At 46.0% G+C, this 23,958-nt stretch overlaps 1 protein-coding gene across 2 annotated transcripts in view; it reads left to right on the plus strand.

Moving 5' to 3' along the window:
* PLCH1 (phospholipase C eta 1) overlaps positions 1–23,958 on the plus strand; it is a gene marked incomplete at both ends in the record, with an annotated part of 56,172 nt that overhangs the window by 9,964 nt on the left and 22,250 nt on the right. For both annotated transcript variants that reach the window (XM_084291722.1, XM_084291723.1), the window contains 7 exons: positions 9,607–9,753; positions 10,664–10,907; positions 13,181–13,310; positions 15,033–15,203; positions 20,165–20,258; positions 22,134–22,337; positions 23,479–23,599. In XM_084291722.1, the coding sequence (XP_084147848.1) occupies positions 9,607–9,753; positions 10,664–10,907; positions 13,181–13,310; positions 15,033–15,203; positions 20,165–20,258; positions 22,134–22,337; positions 23,479–23,599 (1,111 nt within the window). The remainder of the gene's footprint in view (positions 1–9,606; positions 9,754–10,663; positions 10,908–13,180; positions 13,311–15,032; positions 15,204–20,164; positions 20,259–22,133; positions 22,338–23,478; positions 23,600–23,958) is intronic.

A 23,958-nucleotide genomic window follows, 5' to 3' on the forward strand; every position in this document is an offset into this window, starting at 1 on the left:
GCTGGGAAGAGAGGGGAGGAGAGGGCGCAAAACGTGGCAGAGGGGAGCGAGGCCGCGGGGTTCTCGCCTTCGCCTCGCAGGATCCCGGGCTGCAGCCCCGGGGAGCTCCTCGCAGCCGGGGTGTTTTTCCTCGCCTGCATTCAGCCTGCGTCACTCGCCCGCTCTCCAGCTGAAGCACGGGAATCGGTTCCCTGGGTGCCTGAGGGATTTCCTCGGGCTTGCCTGAGCAGCTCTCCTTCGGGCGTTACAGGCACTTAATGCCTGCAGCGCCCTGATCGCGGCACCATGCGTGCGCCTCTCGCACCAAAAGTGGTCGCTGCTCCTGCCTGCCCGCAGCAGCAGCACGGAGCAGATGCTTCCAGCTTCCCCACCGGGCTGTGCTTTTTGGCTTTGAAGGAAGTTGCCTCGTATTGCCTCTGGATTTGTTTTTCTCTCTCTTATGGCTCGCAAAGATCTCGCTGCTCCTCATAAAGAGCCGCGCTGGCGAGGTTCTCCTGGACTTGTACGGATTGCTTCCCAAATGTTTTCCCTCCGGAGACGTGAAGATTAAATCGAGGCTTTCCTGCAGTGAGAATTTCCGTTCTACTTGCCAATAATGCATAAGAGTTGCAAATTTAATGGCAGACCTTGAAGTATATAAAAATTTAAGTCCAGAAAAAGGTAAGGATGTTTGAGTTTGTAATTACTGGGGGAAGAGCTAAAAGCATGTCTGGAAGTGCTTATAGAAAACTAAGTGCACTGTATGGCTGTGACTGGTAACTCCTCAGTGCTGTAATTATTTGGACATCTTTAAAAACGGCAAACGTAAATATTCCTGAGTATTTAAGAGGAAAACATGTGTTCTACTTTTTTTTTGAGGTGTGTGTTTCAAATTGAAAATTTCTCCATGCAAACATTTGGATTGTATGGGAGATACTGCTCCTGCAGCATGGGCAAACAGAGATTGCTTTTTATCTTAAATTATTACAAATGTATTTGCCTTTAAAAACATTCCTGACCTCTTAATCTATTGGCCATTTTGCCACAGCATAGCTTTCCATGGGGAAGAGTGGCTGTGTTTTCTAGCAACACTTATAAATAGAATGCTAACCCGTACGCAAGCGATGTGTAAAATTCTGATCAAAGAGCCGTGGATGAGAAAGATGCATCTCGTCAGGAATGGTAGGGGACTGGTACAAAGGAGGAAGACATCTTGAATAACTTTCTTCGGGAACTTTTGATTTGTGGTGTCTGATTTTCTTCAATTTAACTCAGTGCTGGGTGCAAAGTAGTGATTAAGCCCCTGAACGGCTGTAGGGTAAATGCTGTATAGAGGGGGAGAACTCTTTGAATCTAGCAGGGGTAACTCTATATGGCAAATAATTTTTAACTAGTGGAAGTGGTGGGAAATTGGCACAGCTACCCTGTAAGAACTGAGAGCACTTAAAGGAGCTGTCAGTTATTTGTATGTCCCATTGGGGGTGGCCTCATCAGCCGGACTGGGCATGCTGTGGCTGCAGACACGGCGCTTTTATCTTGGAGGGTTGTGTTTCACAAAGCCCGACATTAAGTTTTGATGCACACGGGTAGGTAAAGGAGGGCAGGTGTTACTCCATCTGCTTGCTGAGACACGGTGGGTAATGGATACATCCCCATTTAATAATTTACGAGTGTATTGGAAGTACGAGAGCATTAGAAGGACTTTTTGGAACAGCCCTAGAAAAAAAGCATTGGATTTAACCTCTGAAGCTGTTGTAGATGTGTGTGTGTGTACAGATAAATGTGTATTGTGCCAAAGTGTCCAGCTGAGGGTGAAATCTTCTTTGAAGGTATTTTGTTGTCCCTTTTCCATCAGCAAATGTAGCAGCAACTGCTAGATGAGTGCTCCTGTTGCTTCTTAGTTTGTTGCCTGGCCGGGTGGCAGGAGCATGGAGCACAAGGCAGTGTCCCGTTCCATCCCGTCCCATCCCATCCCATCCCGTCCCATCCCATCCCATCCCATCCCATCCCATCCCATCCCATCCCGTCCCATCCCATCCTATCCTGTCCCATCCCGTACCATCTCATCCCATCCCATCCCACCCTGTCCCGTCCCGTGCCATGGGTGAGGTGTGCGGGGCCGCTGCAGCCTGTGGGCACGAACACCTCCAGACGTGTGATGTGCCCGATGTCCCCGTCTGTGGCCGGGTGTCTCCGTGAGCCTGCCCACAGGGATCTGTGCCCTGATGGCAGTGCCCGGATGAAGCGGTGCCGTGCCGCTGCCCGGAGCAGCCCGGCGCTCAGCCATGAGGTACCGCAGGACGCTGCCGCTCCCCGCCTGCCATCGGCGTGGCCATATGTGCGACCTTTGGGACTGCTGCACCCTTAAATCTATCCAAGCAGCTACAAACTGGGTATTGAGAGCCTCTAACAGTGTGTGACAGATAGCGGAACGAGCTCTGGGAGAGGAACAGACAGGTCTGAGCGGCTGCTGGGGCCATCAGCCTGCTCCTGAGAAGAGCCGGGTTGTCCAGAGGTTTGATTTCCCTAACACCTTGAATCCACCACAGCACTGCAATAAAGCAGGGCATGCACGTGGCAGCTCCGAAAGTTTTCCAGCCTTGGGGTGTTCGGTTCGTGAGGAGCGAAGGATCTCGTGGGCAGCAGGTCACAGAGTCGGTAGACCAGCCAGCAGCTAAGTTCTGTGCTTCCTAAATACCTCATGGTCGTGTATTGCTGCTCCTGAATCAAGTGTAGTTGTGTGTCAGTGAGGCTGCAGAGCGCTGTTACCACGTGAAGCACAATTGAGGCATCTTGGGGAAGCCGTGGCACGAAGGTCAAACTGCCCAGGTACCGAGGCGTTGGGGCCACTGGCAAGGGTGTGGGTGTCCTGCTGTGGTGGGCAGCGCCTGGGTAAAACCTGGAGCCTGCCGAGAGCCTCTGAGCTCCTCCCAGCGCAGATCTTCCCTGCGAGAGGAAACACATTTATTTCTGTGCTTGGGCACGCATTTTGAAGGAGCCGTTTCAGAAGGCTGTGGCGCAGCAGGCAGCTTGTTGGTATGCCGGCAGCATGCGGTGCTGGGCGAGTGCTCCTCGCTGACAGACCTGCGGCTTGCGGGGAGCCAGGGGCTCGCGTGGCCTCTGGGGGACAGGAGGGCTCGCTGGGCTCCCTGCCTGCCGCGGGTCGGGTATTGTGATGCCCAGAGGTGTTGCAGGTGTCTGGCTCGGAGACGTGTCCACACATTGCCAGCAGGAACACTGCTTTGCATGGAGCTCGAAGGCACAACGCGTTTTGTCAGTAATAAAATTACCTCGGTGTCGGAGACTGTCAGCTCTTTGTTTGCCCGCAGCTGACTCACTGTGGGTGACTTGCGCCCAGGTAATTTGAGAACAGAATAGATAACCACGTTCGGTAGGAAAATGACTGTTTCCGAGAAGTGGGAATAAATTAATTCATACCATCAGCCGGACTGTGGGCTTCATTCATTGATTTAAAGGTTAATTAACTCCACCTTCAGCTCTGCTGCGCTTTTTCCCCTCCTGCTCTCTAGAGGAGCCCCAGCCGGGGATTGGTGTGGATGTGTGCGGCAGCCCGAGGGGGCAGTGATGCTGTGGGCAGCCCAGTGCCATCCTGGGCAGGCTGTGGTGCTGTGAGGTGCCGGGCTTGCCGTGATGTGCTGCTGGTGCTGCTAAATTCAGGCAGCAGAAGGCTCTGCTCCTGCTGCAGCCGGGGCAGCGCCTCCTCCGCTCGTCTCTGAGGGGATGGGAGCAGGCTTGTAGGGGCACTCTGCTGGGGTTTTTCTGGTTTTGTTTTCTTGGACAGGTTTTGGGGGGGTAAATATAAAGGAGTGGCATATTGGGAGGAGAAAAACTATAAATAAATCAGACCCAGCACAACAGGTTGCTGTGGGACCTGTGTTTCACCAAACTATGGGGCAGTGCATCAAGGACTGAAGGACAGCGGTGATGGTCAATCCCTTACAACACAGGCAGGCTAAAAACGAGGCATGCTTGGCTCTCGGGTGCGTGATCCTCCTGCATTATGTATTTTTAGAGGGCAAACGTGGGATTTAGGAAGAGAAAGAACCTGTGCCTTGCTGTTCTCCGCTGTGTCCAGAGGCGCAGCCCCTGGCAGAGCCAGCTTTATACCCCTGAGCAGCACGCGGTGACCCAGCCAGCTCAGCGACCTGCCCCACCATCATCCTGTTGGGGGCTGTGGTGGGAGCTGTTCGCCGCCTCTCCCCATCTGCTGCTGCTTCTTGCCCTTGGGTTAGGGTGTGCAAACCCGGTAACGGTGTTTGCTAAATAAACCTACATTTCCTGGTCACTCTAATCAAGTGACGGCGTGTTTTGGCGCTTGGCCATGTGTGTGGCTAAATGATTTGCACTGTTGGTAAACGAACAGTTCTGTGCTCTTCTAGGAAATTTAGCAGTCCTCAGCCCTCCTGGTTGTGGAGGCACCAGAGCTCTCCCCCTGAGGATTTTTGTGCACTGCCAGGCTTGTCAGTGTTTGGATTCTGGTGTATTGCTGGGTGCTGCCCCAGCAAGAAAGGCTGCGCAGTGCTGTCAGGTATCAGCCAGAGAGAAGGCACAGAGCTAAAGCTTCCCACTCTGAATATAGAAAAAAAAATCATTGAAATTGATTGTCCTGGAAGCATCACGCCAGCGAGCTCACTATGGCAGGCTAACCCAGCAGGTACTAGGAAATATGGATTACTCAAAATCAGAACTTCTGGGAGATGCCAATCCCAAGTCTCTTTAAACAAACAAACAAATAAAAAAACCCATACCGTGCAGGTCTCAGGTCTAAGAAAAATTAAAACTAGGCTGATAATTTATTTTCTCCCCTTCTGTTCCCCTTTGTTCTCAAGCTTCACCCCTTTTTTGTTTGCGTATTTATTTGGTGAATTTACAGGCATGGGTTGTCCGTCAGATTTAATAATTTCATTGACTGTTGGCCATCCACAGTTGTTCTGAGCAGTCAGCTGGCATTCTGCTGCTTGCTCCCCTTGCTTTAGGATTCTCTGCTCCCCTGAGGGCTGGAAACGCCCGCAGTTTCCAGCAGTGCCTGCCCACTCATCAGGCTGTGCTGAGGTCTGCAGAGGTGTGGGAGATTGTCCACCTCGTGCCAGTGCTCATCTGTGGGCTTATAATTAAATCCATCCTAAGAAGCTTAAAGAGTGAGAGACTGTGAGGGGTTGGAAGAGTTACAGCAGGGCAGATAAAGTTCTGGGTAAATATGAAATGCAGAAATTAAAACAGTCCTGACCCGGGGCAGGGTTCCCCCAGGCTTCCCTCCAAGCATTGTCCTGGGCTCGCTGCTTGTCCCGCACCAAGGCGGCAGCAGCGCTTTGGTGGCATTAGCAGCGAGCTGCGTGATGCTCCAGATGTTGGCTCTGCCCTGTGGGATTTAGCTGGGACGTGTTCCCTGGCAGACGGGCAGTAACAGGCTGTAGTGGCATTAGGGTAAAGGCTCCGAACATCCTCATGACGAGGAGATGGCTGCAGAGCAGGGTGGCACGCTCTCAGTCTCATCCAGAATACCTTCCACCATGGATCGTGCTAGTGTCACTGTGTGCTGTTCTCTGCTTCATGCGTTTGGTTTCATCACACCCTTCCAGTGTCTGCTCCTGGGAACGAGCCCGTAAATCCATCCGGCTGCTCCCCAGGCTGGGTCTGGGCGTCACACCACAGCCTCCACCCCGCACGGCAGCGCAGGTGCCCTGGGTGCCGTGTAGGATCTCAGGGAGCTGCACCAAAAGGGTCACAGGCGATGCCCGCAGCAGTCCTGGCAGTGCATCGGGGGACAGCTCCTGCTCCCGGGGGCTCTTGGCACTGTTCCTCTCCGAAAGCAGACTGACAACCCCCCCGCAGAGCGCCTCGCCGAGCCGGAGCTACCGAGCACACAGGCACAGCTGGGGAATGTCAAAATGCAGGGAGAAGAGCTGATGTTACAACTGGAATTGACTCCTATTTTGTGGGTTTATTTCATCTCCTCAAGCTTAATGTTGGCTTAATGCAGATTGCGTATTATTTAGGAACGCAGTTTATATCCTCCTTGGCAATTAGACTTCTCATTGTTTGGTAATGCTCTTTCGCCTTATTTAATCTTCTCATTTGGTCGGATGGCTGTAACATCAGTCCATAAAAACAAGACAGGAGACCGAACATCATCTCCATGCAGGCAGTGGTTCTTGGAAGGCACTAGAAAACAACGTGAAGTGAAATCCCCGTCAAACTGGCTAAAATCCCATGTGTTCAGAGCCTGTGCTCCACAGGCTTTGCTGTAGGCTCTTGGCAGTGGAGTTTTGCCACTAGGAGTTAGCTGACAGCATTACCTTGGATAACCACAAACCAAAATACAGCAGGAAGAAGTCCCAGGCCTGCTGCTGCCATTGCTAATTTTTTTTTAAACTAAATATGAATTTTTAACCCAGGGAGGCTGCCCAGGGCTGGTCCTGAGGCACAGCCTCGTGTGCGGCTCTGTTCGCGGGCTGATCTGCGCCTCTGTGTCCTGAGGAGCCGTGCTCAGGGCCACGGCTGCTTCCCTCACTGCTCTCATGTGCCTGGATATACTTAAAGTATGGCTAAGGAGAGCACTTTATTTCCCTAAATATTTTCCTTCTAGTGCCCACTAAGGGGTCCGGCATGCCTTAAGGCTTCCCAGTACTTGCAGCAGTGGGCAGGTGTGCACGTTGTGACTGCGCCGTTGGGATTTAGCCCAAATGAGTCAGAAATGAGCTGGAATTGGGGCCGGGGCAGGGGATGGCTGCTGAGTCTGGCACCAGAGCAGTGGCTTCTGCAAGAGCTGCTCCCCAGGGCAGCACTCAGCCATCCCCTGCTTGCTAAAGACCCGCTTGCACACGGGGACAGATTAGAGGAGCTGGGCGGAAGGTGGCGGCGGCTGATTTGGGGCGGATTAGAGTGCTTTCGAACGTCAGGCCGCGTCTGGTCAGTGCTGGGCGCTCCAGCTTAGTGCTTGTGGGCTGCAGTGAGATTTATTCTGCGGCGAGAGGCAGCCTCGGCAGGTGCTGTCTGCCCAGCCTGAGAGCTTTCGGGGGGCATCCGGACCGCCCTGGGCTCCGATGGCTTTCCTCCGGGCTTCGGGGCTCTGCCAGGTGGTGGGCAGCGTGGCCGCCTCTGAGAAGGTCCAGCTGGCACAGATGGGTTTGTATCTGGTTTGGTGTTTGATACAGAAGCAGCTCCTTCTGAAAAGATGCGTGTATTGCTGAGCAAGGCGGTCACCGCTCGATCTGAACGTTAAAAAATGCTCTCTGCACTCAGGTCTGGTTTGCTCTAAATGAGTGTTGTGGGAGGGTAAAAGGAGCCTGGTCTCTTGGTATCGTTAAAGCCCGTTAACCTACAGGGTGTCTGTTGGGGTGATTTTAGGCTGTCAGGAAGGTTTGCTGAACTTGGGAAGCAGAAGTAACTTGGCAGCTTTCAGATTTCTCTTTTCATTTGAAAGTAATGCTTCAAATACACAATGCATAAATGTGATTTTGTTTGAATTTCCGGATTAATGAACTTTATTTATTCTTGTAGTATAAACTATGCTGTATTCTTGTCTATAACTTTAATTCATTTTCAGGCTTTGGAGAAAAATGCACAGGTAGTGCTTGTGTCAAACGCCGTAACGTGGCAAGCACGTCACGCTTCCCTGAGTCCTGGTATATGGCTGCCCTGAGGGGCTGCTTCACTTTTATACATTTATTTATTTCAGTATTCCTGGTTTATCTAGAGTATTAAATGTTTTTCTGGAACCCGTTTTCCTGTTCCTTCAGTGAAAGTGTTCCTGAGCCTCTCTCCTGGAGCTTCCTCCTGCCCTGGCTCTGTTCAGGCACTTGGCTGCGTTCAGGTGCTGACCCGCGGGGCCCTCTTGCAAATGCCCTGCCAGAGGTTAAAATCAGCACACTAAAATAGGTTTTAAAAGACCTCGTTTCTTGTGTCTGCCTGTTTCATAGGTATCTGAAAGGAGAGGAGGGTGTATTTTGTAAATTGGAAAGGCAAAAAAAAAGGAAAAAGCCTTCTAAAATTGAAACCCAGCGGGGCTTTGAATGGCAGGGAGCTTTCTGCTACGGGCACGTGTGCAATAGGAACAATGCTGTGAACCTCCTTACCCCTCTGCTGTTCTGACCGAGATGTTTGCATCTGGGTGGTATTTCCAGAGATCTGCAAGAGTGCAAGCACAAAGCTGGTGCTTTTTCGGGCCGTGGGCTTAGTGCAGGTGGCACCTGAGAAACAGAGAATATTGTGATATTCGCAGGAACTGCATTTCTTCCACTCTTCTGTGTTGGTGTTTTAAAATCTATTCATGTAACTTTGATTCTCAAGTCTGTCTGAAAATGTGTATGGGAAATATGTCTGTGTTAATTACAAATGGGATGCAGAAACATGAGGGCCATTGAAACTGCAGGAGAAATTGTAAAGTCTTTTAGGATTTTCTCCATGTTTTCTGGTAGTTGTAATTATCTGCTTGTGGCCCATTTTCTGCTTTTCTTTTATGAAAGAAATGTAGTCCCCTTTCTGCTGCCTTTTGCTAGTGGTGCTCAACCACACCCCGGGGAGCCCCTCTGATTTCTGTCACGGCTGAGCTGACGGTAACAGAAAGACTTATGTGAAACTTACTTGTGTTTAAGACTTTTATTAATAACTGATTACGGATTAGGTGCAAAGAAGCAGATTATCTGTATTGAGTAGCTCATAGCTCAACCTCTTCCTAAGCCAGGCTTGCTGCAATGGATCGCTGGCAGTGAGATAAAAACCTGCATGCAGTTTGCGGGTAGGTAACGGCTCAGGCTCGCACCTCCACGTGGTCCCGCACGGCCTGTTCTTGGGGACAGCCTCAAAGGGCTTTATTTGGGAGCCAGAGTGTAAGCAAACCATCCAGGAGGTGAATTTGGACTGATATGAAGTGAGGAGAGGCTATGGGGTTAAAACCAAGGGAATTTAGGAAGGTGGGTATTAGTGTACTGAGATCAAGGGGAAAGGTTATCTTGAGCCTAGAGTTTGGAGAACTGTGGGAGGGATGAAGTGGAGGAGATGGGGCTATCTTAGTCGAAACAAAGAGAAACAAACCCTCATTGTCCCAGATGGGATGGACTGATAAAGAGAAGTTATCCCTGTGTCTGCTTGAAATTTGGTAGCAGGCTGGAGAGGCTGTAAATGCGTGTGTAGCAGCGGGGAGGGATTGTGTATTTCTAATTCCATTAGTGGTTCTAACAGTGTCAAAACAGCGAGATCTGAGCTAAGGGATTACTGAGCCCAAGGGAACACGGAGTTTGGACAATGGTCTGACCACTCAAAGCTGGCAGAGTGCTGGGTTTTAGTTACAGCGCTGTGGCTAATAGTATCAAACCAAAATAGTTACAGGAAATATGCACGGAACAACTACAAAATATTTTCCTCCAGTATTTGCTTGAGTTTTCTTCCTCCTTTGTTGTGAAGGTGTTTTGGCAGATGCACTTTATTTTCTGATGCGGAGCCTGGTTGTGAAGAAGAAATGGTATGTCTGTGGCACAGTGCCAGTTCCTGGCCATGAAGGTGAAAGGCAAATGTTTTATGGCTGGGAGATGTTTGAAAGCCATTAACTCGTTTTATTAGCGGAGTTGGATGGCCATTTGGTTGAATTTATTCTGTTCTGCTTAACAGTTGAAAGATGCATGAGTGTTATGCAGTCTGGGACTCAGATGGTTAAGCTGAAGAGTGGAACCAAAGGGCTCGTTCGTCTCTTCTACCTGGATGAGCACAGAACCTGCATCCGATGGAGACCGTCCAGAAAAAGTGAAAAGGCAAAAAGTAAATTTTTAATGTCTTAATTTCTGGGGCAGTTCAGCATTAGAGTGTGAATTACAGACAGAAAAGTGAGCAACATCTTTTGGCTTTATTATATGAATGCTCTTCACTTATTTTAAATTTGGGATGATACTTAAAATGAAGGTTGTCAAAAGTGTGAGTAGAGTTTAAGCACCTACTAAAAGCTTGGGAGAATAAAAGGAAGGGAATGTATTCATCAATTCAGCGGCATGTGGACATTTTCCATGTGCTTATGTGAATTATGAACAAACTCAGTGGGGACCCAATAACTATGCTGATCTATTTGAAATGTATGCACCACAACTTAAATATAGAACCTAGAAAAGCTTAGATGGACGTTTCTTCATTGTAACAACTATGATAACTTTCTTTAGATATTATTACATCTTGGAGTTACTGTGTAGCAGTGTTTCTCCTTGAAAGGGTTCCTGTTTTAAACTAGCAATTCAAATCAGCAGTGTATTAAGTAAAATAAGGACTGGAAATACAGAGAATTGTCCTGTAGGCTTGAGATTTTAAAGCAAGCAATTGGCAAGGCTGCAGCCAGTGATAGTTGTTGCTTTTGGGACTGGGCATGGTAGCAGAGGGCTGCAGGGGAGAGCAGCACAGGGCTTCAGAGGCGTGGAGGTGGGAGCCTGCAGTGGGGAGCGCTCAGAGCCTTGCTGTAACCTGCCTGCACCTGCAGCAGGACTGCCCTCAGGGCCGCTGTTCTGTGCGTGCAGTGTAGGCAAGGACGAGCCTTGGTGTCAAAAAGCCCTTAGTGATGTGAAGATCTAATATTAAAAATCATTTAATGGTTTTTAGCCTGAATAATTCAAAATCACTGAAAAGCAGAAAATAACTGGGTGATTATTACGAGTATGTTAATTTTTGGTTTCCCTTTTCCCCCCAGTTGTCATCGATTCCATTTACAAAGTCACCGAAGGCCGGCAGTCCGAAATCTTCCACCGCCATGCGGAGGGGAACTTTGACCCAAGCTGCTGCTTCACCATTTACCACGGCAACCACCTGGAGTCCCTGGATCTGATTACCTCCAACCCAGAGGAAGCTCGCACCTGGATCACGGGGCTGAAATATTTGATGGCTGGGATAAGTGATGAGGACTCACTTGCTAAGCGACAGAGAACGCACGATCAGTATCCTTTTACAAGCCTGAGCAACGGCTTTCAATTCAGTATTTCTTGTTTAGTTTTTTAGTGCATTTGGTACTGGGTGTTATTTCACCTCAAGATAAGTGCCAAAATTTTTGCCACTGATTGCAATAGAAATATTAGTTAGATTTGACGAGGACACTTACCTGTGCAATAAGACATCAATTGTGACTTAGGAATTGGATTAAACTGTGCTTTTTGTTAGTGAAATCCCTTCTGGAGGGTACAGAAATAATTCCTTTGTGGCTGTTCCTTTTCCATACTTCTCTTAAAATGAACATTTTGTGTGTGAGCATGTGCAGCCTGGCAGGTCTGGGGTTCGTTGTGCTACTGGCCACCTGTGAAAATCCTGAGGTGTCCACCAGGGAAGGGTTTCTGTCCTCTTCTGTTTGCCAACTGTGCCTTTGTTCATCCCCTGAAAATTACAAGGCCCACTAGAAGGCACCATTCCCAAAATATGGGAACTGATGGGAGACTTGAATTTGTTGGCCTCTGCACAGCTGAAACATGAACGCTTTTTTTGGAGTCTTCTGGTAAATTGCCTGGTGACTTCAGGCCCTCTCCATTTCTCTTGTTTGGGGTGTGTCAGATATCTGTGCCTACTGCTCAGCCTCCATTGATCGTCAGAATGACAAATCTTTAAAGCTCCTTAAATGTCTTTTTAGCCTAGTAACCCAAATGAACTTCTGGCAAAGACTGCTCACTGAATATTTTCTGGATGTGCTTTCTTTCACAGAGTGTTTACTAGTGTGTCAAATGTAAAGAACACTCTTCCCCCTAAACAAACAAAAAAGTCTTGATTATAATTGTAACCTCTTTCTTGCCACGTGGAAGAATACAAAACAATCACTTGTAAATACTCCTGCTGGAGAATATACACACACGGTATTTAATTTATATTTTCAGTGTTTAATTCTGATACGAGATAGGCACAGATCCGTTTAGGGGATATATTGCATGCTCTGCTGCACACACACTCAGCTTGCTATATTTATCCATGACTTTTTCCGAGCTGCACATATCTGCTCTATGGTGAACCATCACTTCAAGTCTTGTTTGTGTTATCAAATGCGGCAGCTGGGAGACTGCAGACAAAATGACCCGGTAACAGTTCCAGCTAGAGCAAGGATTTAGGAAAAGCTGCAGAGGAATATATGTGCAAAAAGGGGGTAAAATTCACTGGTTAGAAAGCAGAGAAGTTCACGCAGAGTTAAGGGAGGTGCAGGAAAATATCAGAGCAAGCCCAGCAATATTTGAAAACTACTTTAGCTTCTCCTTTGAGAATATACTCAATATCAGAAATAAGGGAGCAAAGGAGCTAGTGTCGTGAACCAAACTACAAGTAATCATCATAAACCAGTGCCACTTTTAAGCATTTAAATGAAACTTCTGTCCATAGCAAGGGTAAGGGAAAAAACTGTTTGAGTGCCACCTCGAACAGACATCAAGCTGCAGAATGTCCCAGGAAAAGTTTTAGTAGAGCTGAGCTGTACGCAGTGTGCAGAATCACAGCCCGTTTTCTGACTTTGACAGCTGCTGGTTTTGATACCCCTTTGTCCTTGTGCAGGGAGAAACAGCAAATGTATAATTGCTGTCTGTTCTCTCTGTACAATTTATCATTGTATGCACTTGTTGCTGCCCTGTGGGACACCTGACATAAAAGGTGAGGGCAGAGATATTAGAGGGAAGGCGGTGGTTAAAGAAGTTGTCCAAAGATGGATAAATAACAAGGGTACGGATGAAAGAACTGTGTAACAATCTTGGGGGAAAGAACGTGGAAAACAGGAGTGTTTAATTGTTAATGAGATTCTTAAGGAAACCTCAGGCTTGTAATAATGTACTTGGCCTGGATTCACCAAGTCTCCATTAAGCCATCCACTTGCATTAGGTTGCCTTCTCTGATACGGATGGCAGCTGGGCTGGCGTCCTGTGAGTCACAAAGCAGGAAGCCCCTGGATATTAACTCCGGGAAGATCAACACTCTTCGTTATACCTGATAAAAAGTACAATAGCAAGTGGTACCACAAGGGGTACAGTAGTGAAAATTAAAGTCTTCAGGCAACTAAAGGCATCAGCACAGGGAGAAGCATGTGGGTCCCACCAGCTCTTTTCCAGGAGTTTCAGCCTCCTGCCCAGAAGAGCTGGGGACGAGTTTCATTCTCCTGAGCTGAAGTCTTGTCCTCGTCCTGCCCAGCTGCTCTGCCTCCCTCCTCCAGGAGGAGACCACGCTCCTGTACGTTTCCTTGACGCGTTTGCAGCTGGGTGAAACAAACCTTTGAGGAGGCTGACAAGAACGGAGACGGCCTGCTGAACATTGAAGAGATCCACCAGCTGATGCATAAACTCAACGTTAACCTGCCCCGCAGGAAGGTCCGGCAGATGTTTCAGGTGGGTGGCCTCTAGCACGGGGTTTCACTGGGCTAACACAGTGCCAGTTGCGGTCTGCTTCTGTACAGAACTACAACAGGGTCTGAAAGCTGGGACTTAAAGCCCTGTCCTTTCCAGCATCTCAGATTGTTTCCCAAGTCTTGTCTTTTTATAGACAAGGGTGCATCAGAACATTGATTTAACAAGACAAACCTCACAGAAGACAATTCATTAATTTTACTCTTTAGATGCGTTACTGTTTTCATTGCTGTGACCTGAATTATTCTACCCTGGCAGTGATGGTTGCTCTGCTTCTATTGAAATCTTTTTTTTTTTTTCTTTTAATTTCCTTTGTGGAAAATTATTTAATAGAAACTAGCTTTATGAAAGTGATTATGGTTCTTTTTAAAACTTCCTCTCTTAGCCAGAATAATTTTTATTTTATATTTTACTTCTGTTGTCTGAAAACAGTTACAGTTGGGCTGGTAGAAAATGGTTTACAAGGTAGGAAGGAAAGATAAGCCAAGGACATGATGGAGAGCAAAATGCCTGAATGTTAGCGGAGTGGTTTCTGTGTAGGGGAAGTAAAATTTGGTCCTTGGAATGCAAATAGACCAGGTCTGCTCATTGCACCAGCTATTACACGAGCTCCTCTGGTCCAGAAGGTGACTGAGCATGAACTGGAAGAGCTTTCTTGAGAAGGAGGAAATGATAACAAGGTTGGGGATACTTTCTTTCCTTGGAGAGAGGAATTTTTGTTTGGTAAACCTATGAGGAGACAAGCCCTCGGGCTCAAAGGCAAGTCAGCGTTGAAAGGGCTCTGACAGCAGGCGCTGTGACCTGCACTTTAACGCTGCTTGGAAAAGGCCACGGGTTTCATAACGAGAGGCAAAACATTGTATTGCAGCAATATATGAAAGATGTTACTTGTAGGAACAACAACAAGTCTCTACACATTTATTTCACTTTGCCTACATCATCTGCTTGCGTTCTCAAGAGTTGTAGCTCCCCTGAAGTTTGGTCATTGTGGGGACCTGGATAATGTTGGACAGCAGCTCCCCAGAATACACTCTTTGTTTTGGAAATCCAAAGCAATCCTCTTAGGCAGATGTTCACAGCAAAAACCTTGTATTAACATATGTTAAGTACTGTTTTCTTCTCTTGCTACCTCTGAGGATAAACAAAAACCACAACCAAGGCTGGGGCTACCGGGGTTCTGTTTTGGTGCCGAGCTCAGTGCTGCTGGCTCTTGGACGCCCTGCAGGGAGCTGATGGGGGGCTCAGAGTGCTGCAGCTGGAATTACCATTAATTTAAGACCGTGGCTTGCTCTGAATGTTTTTAAATGTCAGACTCTGTTAGAGGAAGCCAAAGAGTGAAATTATTATGTTCCTTGCTATGTTGTAATCCAGGATAACTGCAAGACGTACAGGAGAGTATCAGATCAGAGAAAGCCCAGCGTGTGCTTCTTCACGTGGGGAGCAAATTCAAAATTGAAGGTGGAATTGAGATCTCCATAGGGAACCTGGGGCTTCAGTGCAGGAACTGTTTTCTCCAAAAAATCCAATAGAGAGTATTATCATTTTGCAGTTATTTTAGCCTGTGTGTAGAAGGCTTTGAGTCTGAACAGAATTTTGCAGATTAGAATTTATTAAATTTCTGTTCTGTACATAAATCCTCTTCTGCTTTATTCCTTGAATTCACCTACTTTCTGGCATGCTTACCTAAGTGTCCTTACCTCTTAGGAAGCTGACACAGATGAGAACCAAGGAACCTTAAATTTTGAAGAATTTTCGGTGTTTTACAAGATGATGTCCTTACGTCGAGATCTCTACTTGTTGCTCTTAAGCTACAGTGACAAGAAGGATCACCTCACTGTTGAAGAACTTGCTCAGTTTCTAAAGGTGGAACAAAAGGTATGGAAATGTACGTGCATATAAATCCAAGTATAGGGAAAGGATTATGTGGAAAACATTTAGCTTGGGACAGGGGGGTGGGGAACAGTTGTTTTTTTTTCACAAGAGATCTGTATTTCTAAGGGAAGACTGTCTTTTTGTGATGCAACATAAAGATGGATATCACAGCAACCTGCCAAAGTTCAGAAGGGTCAGGTGTCCAGGATACTACCTGGATGCTCCAGGGAGGACATGCACGAAGATGCTGAAGTGCCCAGGAACAGCTGAAGGGCAGTGGGAGGAGAGGGGCATGGAGGGACCCAGAACGGGAGGAAAAACATGTGAAAGAGGCAGAGAACGCTCTCTGTGGGTGAGGAAGGACATCAGGAAACTACTGATGCAACAGGAAAACGAAGCTGACTGTAAAGCCTGGCATATTGAACCCACCCTCTGTGTACACACTGCTCAAAATCCCAAACACAGGCAGGGCTGTCAGCTGTAAACACTCTGCTGACATTTTTCTGAGAGGGGGGAAAAAAGAAGCATGACTTCCTTAGGTGAACCTGCAGGCAGCGTACTTCAGAAGCATCTTGCACTTTTTGCCTCTTCCCTCTTGTCTTCTCATTCGCCATTATTAGCAGTATTAAAGCACATTTACCTTTGTGTGTTTTCAAAAGACAAATGTGATAGCAATGACCTCAGGCAAGGCAAGATTGCCTTCAAAAGCTGGTAATGGTTCAGATCATAATGCAGCTCTAAAATGCCTTCAACCAAAGAGCATCGAGTTTTTGCTCTTGTCTGGCTGCTTGGAAACCTGTGGGTGGTCTGTCCAACTCCATCTGCTACTATTTTGGGGCAAGACTTTTGAATATTCTGCTGACTGCGGATAGAATAAGTGTTTTTTGTTTTGGTTTGGTTTTGGTCAATTTGCTAAGCTGGCCTTCCTGGGAGAACACCCTGTTGCCCTCACCTAAGAGCCTGTGAAACAGGATTATTTCCATGTAGGTGCAGCTAAACTCGGTTCATTGCAATTGAAATTGCAGTTTTATGGCTTCAAATGTCAGAGGAGCAGAAAACAGGCATAAAATAGGCTGGTTTCCTAGAAGTGGATGTCCAGTCACATCTGCACGCCTGCGGGTTGTCCCTTTGGGAGTGCCCTTTAGGAAAGATCGATCGGGGTCTGAACTGGTCCCATCCAGAAGCTGCTCTCCTGCTAAATGACAGATTGCTTCCACAGCAGGATCTCCAGGGGCTTGTGACTGACAGTTTGGCTCATACTTGTCATTGAGTAACGTGTGAAATGGGCTCTGAAAACGTCTTCCCTGCTGAAGAGCAGCTTTGCAGTAGGTTCTGGACCTGCCCAGAGGGGGGAATGGCCTCATGCTGCCGGCTCTTTGGAGCCCCATCGTGGTGCAACTCTTTGTTGCTCTAGCTCATGGTTTCATGCAGTTACAAGGCTGCTTTGGTGTTGTAAACTTGAGATGTTTGGTTTTGGTTCTCTGAGAGCAGGAGAATCCATATGAAAAGGGTCTCCTGCGTGCCTGCTGGCCACCTGCTGCTGGCTGGGGGTCCGGTATTTTGCAATATCATTTTGTTTGTGCTGAGAAAAGGACAACCTGCTGAGATCTTTCCCCCAACAGCACCCTCTGTGTGCTCCAGGAAAACTCAGTGCTCCATGAATGCTGTGCCCTCGTGCTCCCGCATGCAGACCCACACGGACTGTTCTCAGCACACCACCAGCTTGGCACCAAGCCGGTGTCTTTGGTGATTTAAAGGTTAAAGGGACCTTCATGCAGCCTGGATGAAACTGGCCGCCAAACTATTGCCCCACTCATTTTAGTTGAACAAAACAGGGAGTAATTTCCTAACAATTAAGCCTTGGGAACACACACCTGTAATTATGTAAAGCTTTCCTTAATTATTCAGTTTGGGCTGGTGTGTTTGAAGTCTGCCTGAGAGTCTCAGCCAACTCTTACTGCGTGTCCACACTAATTAGGTAGTGCACAGGAACAATTAGTGATCTGGTAAATGCTGAAAATCTGACGAGAAGCAGTAAGAAATGGGGATTAAATGCATTTTAAGAAAATGACTATTTTGCACCAACTCTACGTGCTCCCTTGGAGTTGGTTTTGCAGGAGTGTGATGAGGCTGCATGTGTCAGGGAATGTCGGCGTGCGCTGGGCTGCGAGCTGAGGCAGCGTGTGCTGAAGGGTGTCAGGAACCTGCATCCTGGGAGGAGTAGGAAACAATGAGAATATCAATGTTGGTACAGGAACTTTGAAAAGAGAGGCTGTGGAGGTTGTTGATGTGAGATGAGGGTCATATCTGGTCAGCCCTTCTGCTTTCTGCAGCAAACTTAGTGCAGCTGCACAGGCTCTCAACCAGAAAGCCAGCTGATGCCTTCCCTCTTCTCATGCTTATACAAAAGAATTATGAGTATAACTGATTTGTGTGATGGCTCCATATGTTAGGACTTTTTATATCAACATATTGCATCAAGATTGGAAGAACGGATTTGCTTTGTTTATTTATGTTTTGTTTTTCTTATAGAATAATTAGCTGCGAACAGCTGAAGGCTGAACTATCAGTGCGTGGTTGGCATCCTGTCTGGGAACACCTGTCACCAGCATTGCACTTCTTTTCTAATTTCTTCTACTTTTGTTTTCCAGCTACTCTTCTGGTTTACATTGTTTTCTCTTATTTCATTTCCCACGAGAATGGGAAACCAGGGTGATTCACGCTCCTCTGCAGGAGAGCTCTCCCATCACCTGGCACTGCCATGCTCTGCACCTTCTGATGACGTTATAGTTTTGGCAATTGATTTGCCTGACCTGCTTCCAAAGAAAATGATGAAATCAAAAGTGATTTTGCTCTTTTTTCCTGATTCTATGCAGAAGGTTAGGGGTAATGTTGCATTTTATGTAGGATTTTATTTTGGGTAAAATGATTGCTAGTTTATTTACTTAAAAAACAAGATCTCATTGGTCATTCAAAGGCTGATACTCTTTTAGGGAGTGTAGCCATATCAAAATGAAAGCTTTTAACTAGGAATTTAAAAAATGATCCCATATAAAAAGGTTTTAGAAATCCCGCGGTGGGCCATCTTCAGCAGTCCCTGTATCTACGTATTTAATCACTGATGATAGTCACTGCTATTCGGTATGCCTTCTAATGAAGGACTTTAAAACTTAATTAATGCATATTTATATTAGTATCCTAAGTCATAATCTCTCTTAAGCTACAGTTAAAAAGCACAAATCAGTGGCCTTTTCCCTAACAGATGCAGCTTTGGGCTAGATTAGACATTTTCATTCGCAGAGCACACAAGCACCCTGCCACTCAGACACCAAGGAGCGGTGTGGGATAATGAAAAAGTTAATTCTGGCCAGCCTGTGCTGAAGGAGGGCTGCTATGAATAGTGCCTGCAATCAACCAGCAACATCTATTTGAGCTGGGATAATCAGTTATTTTCTCTACCAAATTGTTCTCGTTCCTCTTACCCAGTGTAATTCCAGCGGGCGTCTCATGTTGCCGGCTTAGCTGGAGATATAAATAAAACGTTCGGAGAGGCAGACGGGCTGGATCTTGCCTTCCCTGGGCAAAAGGAAAAGCAGAGGGAAGGAATAAGGCTGGAAAACCTCTCTTGCCATGTGAATACTTCTTTTTTCAGCTTGAGGTGCCAGCTGAGTTGAACTGCTTGCTCTCCTCCCGCAGCTGTCCTCGTAACGTCGTTGGGTGTGTCATCTTCTGCTCATTCTTCACATTTAGGCTGTTAGGAGATAAGGTTGGTCATGGCACCCATGTTTCTCAGGGGGAGCTCAGCTCTTGGCAAGATCAGCCCCTTCCAGAAGACCAGATCGAGAGTCAGCTACTTGGAGAAGGTGTCAAATGCTTTGGCATTTGTTGGATGCTGGGAACAGGGAGCTATGGGCAGAGCACAGCGAATGGGATTGGTTTTGCCAGCTGAAAGAGAAGTCCGTCTGTAAAAATAACACTTCCCAAAGGGACCATTTGGGGATTTAAACAATAAACGTTGCCTGATCTGCAGGGTGGCATGTCTCCCTCCTGCCACAGCCGTGTGAGCAGAGATGGCACCCGGTGGGAGAGAGGAGCCGTCTGGCCCCTGCTTCCAGCCTGCCCTGCGCCTTCATCCGAAGGCAGGGGTTGGAGCTGCCTTTGGCAACGGGGGCAGAGTGCAGGCAATAAGCAGAACATTGGTACAGAGAAGCTGCCAAAGATTTTAGAGTCATTATTGCCATCCTGTGATAGAATTAGTAGAGAGGGGACAGGGGTGAAAAACGATGAGGTGAGTGATGAGAGCTACTTCCCTCTGACTTTAGAAGGAATACAAGCACCTCTGGTGCTCTGGCCCCATTAGTCAGGACTTCAGCTGGGGGCTAGCTGAAGCTGGTGACAAAACTCTTATTTGTTTCTGAAGGACTGCTGCTTTTCATTTCACAATCTAATTATTTATCTCATAGCGTGTATATTACTCTCCTAGAGAATGAAGTCTCTTGAAAGTAATGAAATTGCAGGAGTGGAAAATGTGTGTAAATGAAATCAAACCCTGCCAATCTTTTTTTTTTTTTTTTTTTTTTTTCACTTGTTTAAGTAGATTGTACTAAGGAATATCACATAATAGTTCTGTTCTCATTTCAGCACAATTGCCCAATGCAACTATTATTAATTGTGCTGAACAGCTAATTTTTTTTATGTTTTAAGCTGAAATGACAACTTTTAACAGCAATCACTACCTCTCATTCCTATTTTTCTCCGAAAAGGTAAGGTCCACGTGGCGTGTGGAGAACTGACAAAAAATCAGATCAAGTCCTTTTACCATCGGGTCTATCCTCTTCCTATTTGACTGAACTCAGCGTTTGATTAGAAGGTTTTCCATGGGACCCAGAGGTCTGAAGTTGGTTTTGACATGCTGGTCACATAGTAGAAAAAATAAATACATCAACACTGTCCTTTCTGTGCAGATGAATAATGTGACACCAGAATATTGTCTTGACATCATACAGAAGTTTGAGGTATCAGAAGAAAACAAGGAGCAAAATGTTCTTGGGATTGAAGGTACGGCTTTTATTTCTAAATTATTTTTATGTCCTGATCAATTATAGTGGGATAGAAAAGCCTTAACAGTATTTTCAAGTATCTTATTATATTTGATGACCGTGACAGCAGATGACAGAAGAAACCAGCAGTCAGCAGTACAGGTGCATTGTTGTGGGATGTGGGAGATGGCAGTGGGTGGGCTCAGTTGCCCATCAGGCAGCGATACATCACCCAGCCATACATCACAGCCACAGCACGGTAATTTGAGGGCTTCAGGCTTGCATGTTTTTATGGCTAACTGTATATTTGTATAGCGCAGTACAAATGTAGTTATACTACACTACATTCTAACCAAAGTAATACATCAAAGTTTGCATTCTGCTCTGTCTCTGTAGGGTTGGAATCACTGCTGTACACTCCATTGATTTATGCTTATGTGAAATAAAATAGGAACAGTTGCTTTTTCCTTGGGTTTTTGTAACTTATTCACCTTGTTTGCTGAAGCAATTGCAGACGGTATATTTACTCAAAATCCAATTTAGTATCAAATTCAAATCTGAATTGGAATAAAACAGATTAAATACTATGGTCTGTTAATTTGCCCAGAAGATAGTTTTCACGAAGCAGAATAATTTACACGGTGATTTCTCTAGGGAGTGGGGGGGAAATATTCCCCCACACAGCACTTAAATCCTGGGTGCAGCCTCCCAGTTCTGAAATAAGTTTCTGGCGTGACTCTGGGCAATTCATTGAAATTTACAGTGACAGAAGGAAAGCAAAATGAACAAGCAGTGACATTTAAAAAATATTTATGAAAGCTTTTATGTTCCTTTTAATCTTACTGCTGCTTCTTTTACGTTTGAGTTGCTTTCAGGGTTGATATTGTGTACACCGTCATTTTTGAAATATTTTACGTTTCACATTCTCAAAGGAGATATTTCTTAAAACTTTCTCTGTTTTGATTCTAATCTGATTTGTAGTGCTATAAACCAGTACCATCTCCTCAGATAAGCTTGCAGCATAGAGAAAACTGTAAACTAGAGTAAAAATGGCTAAATCAGTGAATTGTTTAGCCCAGGTCCCCATGCTGTCTGTTCCTTAAGTGGCAGCTACCTTGGCTATCCATGGTACCTTCTGTGGATCTGCAGAACACCAAACCTGTGCTCTTCCAGGCATCGTATCCTACATCTCTTCTGCTGCCCAGAATTTGTCTTTGTCTGTTGGATTTGACATAGGGAGGCTCTCCACACTTACAGAGGAATATTAGGCGTGCATTTTTGTCGTCTGCTCCTTGCGGGTTTGAAGGAAACACCTGATCTAAAAACAGTTGGGTAGTGGGCATGTAGATGTGTGGTTTTATTTGGCCTTCTACATACCTACTATTCTTTACTGTTGTGCTTATATTTAAATCCTAAGTTCTGGTTTTACTGTTGGTTGTTAATTGGTTTATTTCTGAACAAGCTTAGCTCACTGCCACGTTTTGCAAATACTTCTTGATTGTGTAGTGCTTTGTTTTTTGGGGGGGCAGTCATGAATGTGTTTTTCTAGATTATAGTTTATTTTCTAATTCAAAGCAAATTGTGTAGGGACAAGATTTGGATCTTGGGAGCATGTTCTTCTTGAAGGTAATAAACTTCCATGGGATTCCAAAAAGAATGACCTGGGTTTATGCCAGCGGTGGACTGAGGCTATGCAGCATCTTCAGTGGGCAAAGAAATAGGGAAGCCCCAGACCGCAGTTGATGTGCTGAAAATATGGGGTGTGAAGGCTGTGTGATTCATTGGTTTGGGGACAGGGGTTAACACTAACAAGCACAATGGGAAAACACAACTATCAGAGTGCAAATCCTTTGCTTGGGAAGATGCATCCATGCAAACCTTCCTCTGTTCAAAGGTTTCACCAACTTCATGCGCAGTCCTGCTTGTGACGTATTCAACCCATTGCACTGCGAAGTGCACCAGGACATGGATCAGCCCCTCTGTAACTATTTCATTGCTTCATCTCACAACACGTACCTGACGGGAGACCAGCTGCTGTCCCAGTCCAGAGTGGAGATGTACGCGCGGGTGCTGCAGGATGGCTGTCGATGTATTGAAGGTAGGTTTTGGTGGGACTTGTAGCTGTGAGAGGTAGGATAGACATTCCCTTTCAGCACAGTCAGTGACAAACCTAAGGTGTTAATGCTTCACTATTTTACTAATTTCAGTGGAAAAATGACTGGAGGAAAAGGACGGGTGAGCAAATAGTGCCTTCTGCCAGCACAGCTTTGTGTGTGTTTCTGTCAACATCTGAGCTGAAAAATGCAGCTTAGGTCAGGCACAACAGACATAAGATGCTGCTTTATTGGCTGAATGCTGGTGTAAGAAAACAAGATGCTGCTTGTTTATTTGTCTGATAGCCTGGGGGTGGTGTTGGATTGTTGTTTAAATTCTGTTTGATTTAAATAGTAACAAAACATTATTTTTCTCTGGATGTTTTGACAAATCTAAACTCAGTCGGTATTAATTTTGTGTGATTAATGTAATGTATATTGCAAAACCCATCACTGGAATTAGATGGGAAAAATTAACCTGAAAAAACTGGGTGGTCCGTCACTCTTATTTTCTTCTGTAGGAAAGTTCCCTCTAGCGCAATAGTATTTTATTTTGCCTCACTTCAGAACTCATGTAGATACTGTACAGTGTAGGTAAGAGCCCCGTAGCTTGTCTTTTGTGAAGTTAACTTTCTATAGAGGCAGCAGTAGTAACAAGTTTGATGGAAATCCAGACCACACTAACGCATTAGAAGTATTATTGTCTCAATCCATTCATATTTCACATTGGCATGTGATGATCTCAGTGCTACTCCCACTACACACTTAGTCATCAATCACAAGTTTAACCGCAAGGGGAAAAAAGGCTAGATATTAACAAAAAAAAAAAATCTGCAGAAGCTGCTTTCCCAATAGATAGCTGTGAACATTACTTGATCTATTCTACCTTTGTAATTTTGTGTATCAGGAAAAAATGAGTTTAATGTAAGAAGGGGGAGGCAGGCTAAGGTTGCAGATATTTTGTTTAGTATATGAAAAGACGGTCTTGTTAGTGTTAACTTAACTGGAGAGTTGTAATGGATTGAATGAACCTTCCTGACACCTGTACAGTTGAGTGGTGTACATGAGTTCTGTTGGCAAACAAGATCAGCAGAAAAATGTAAGATCATGGGCATCTCTTAATGTATAGCTTTTTTGTCTTCATAGTGGATTGCTGGGATGGTCCAGATGGAGAGCCGGTAGTGCACCATGGGTATACGCTTACCTCTAAAATACTCTTCCGTGATGTGGCAGAAACTATCAATAAGTATGCTTTCGTCAAAAATGAGTAAGTGTAGAGTTAGCTTTGAAGCTAAACTTGTCTGTTTTGTGTAACTAATCTCATGGCAGAGTTCAATACCAGGAAGTAGGTGTATTCCCTTAAACACACAGAGAATATAGAAAGTGGATTCTGTTCCCCTGCTTACTGCCTGTATCAAATTTATTGATCAGCTTCATGAGCAATACTGTCAATCTAATTAGAAAGTTCAGCTGAAGTTAGAAAGACCTTTCATGCATTGTAAACTCAAAAATACTTTGAACAGACTGAGACTGTTCAATATCAAGTGATTATTTTGGTTCTTTGAACAAAACTTCCCACTCATTTCCCCTGGGAAATTCTCCTTAAAAATCAACACCGTAATATTC

Source organism: Netta rufina (assembly GCF_964035555.1).
Source record: "Netta rufina genome assembly, chromosome: 9".
NCBI lineage: Eukaryota > Metazoa > Chordata > Aves > Anseriformes > Anatidae > Netta > Netta rufina.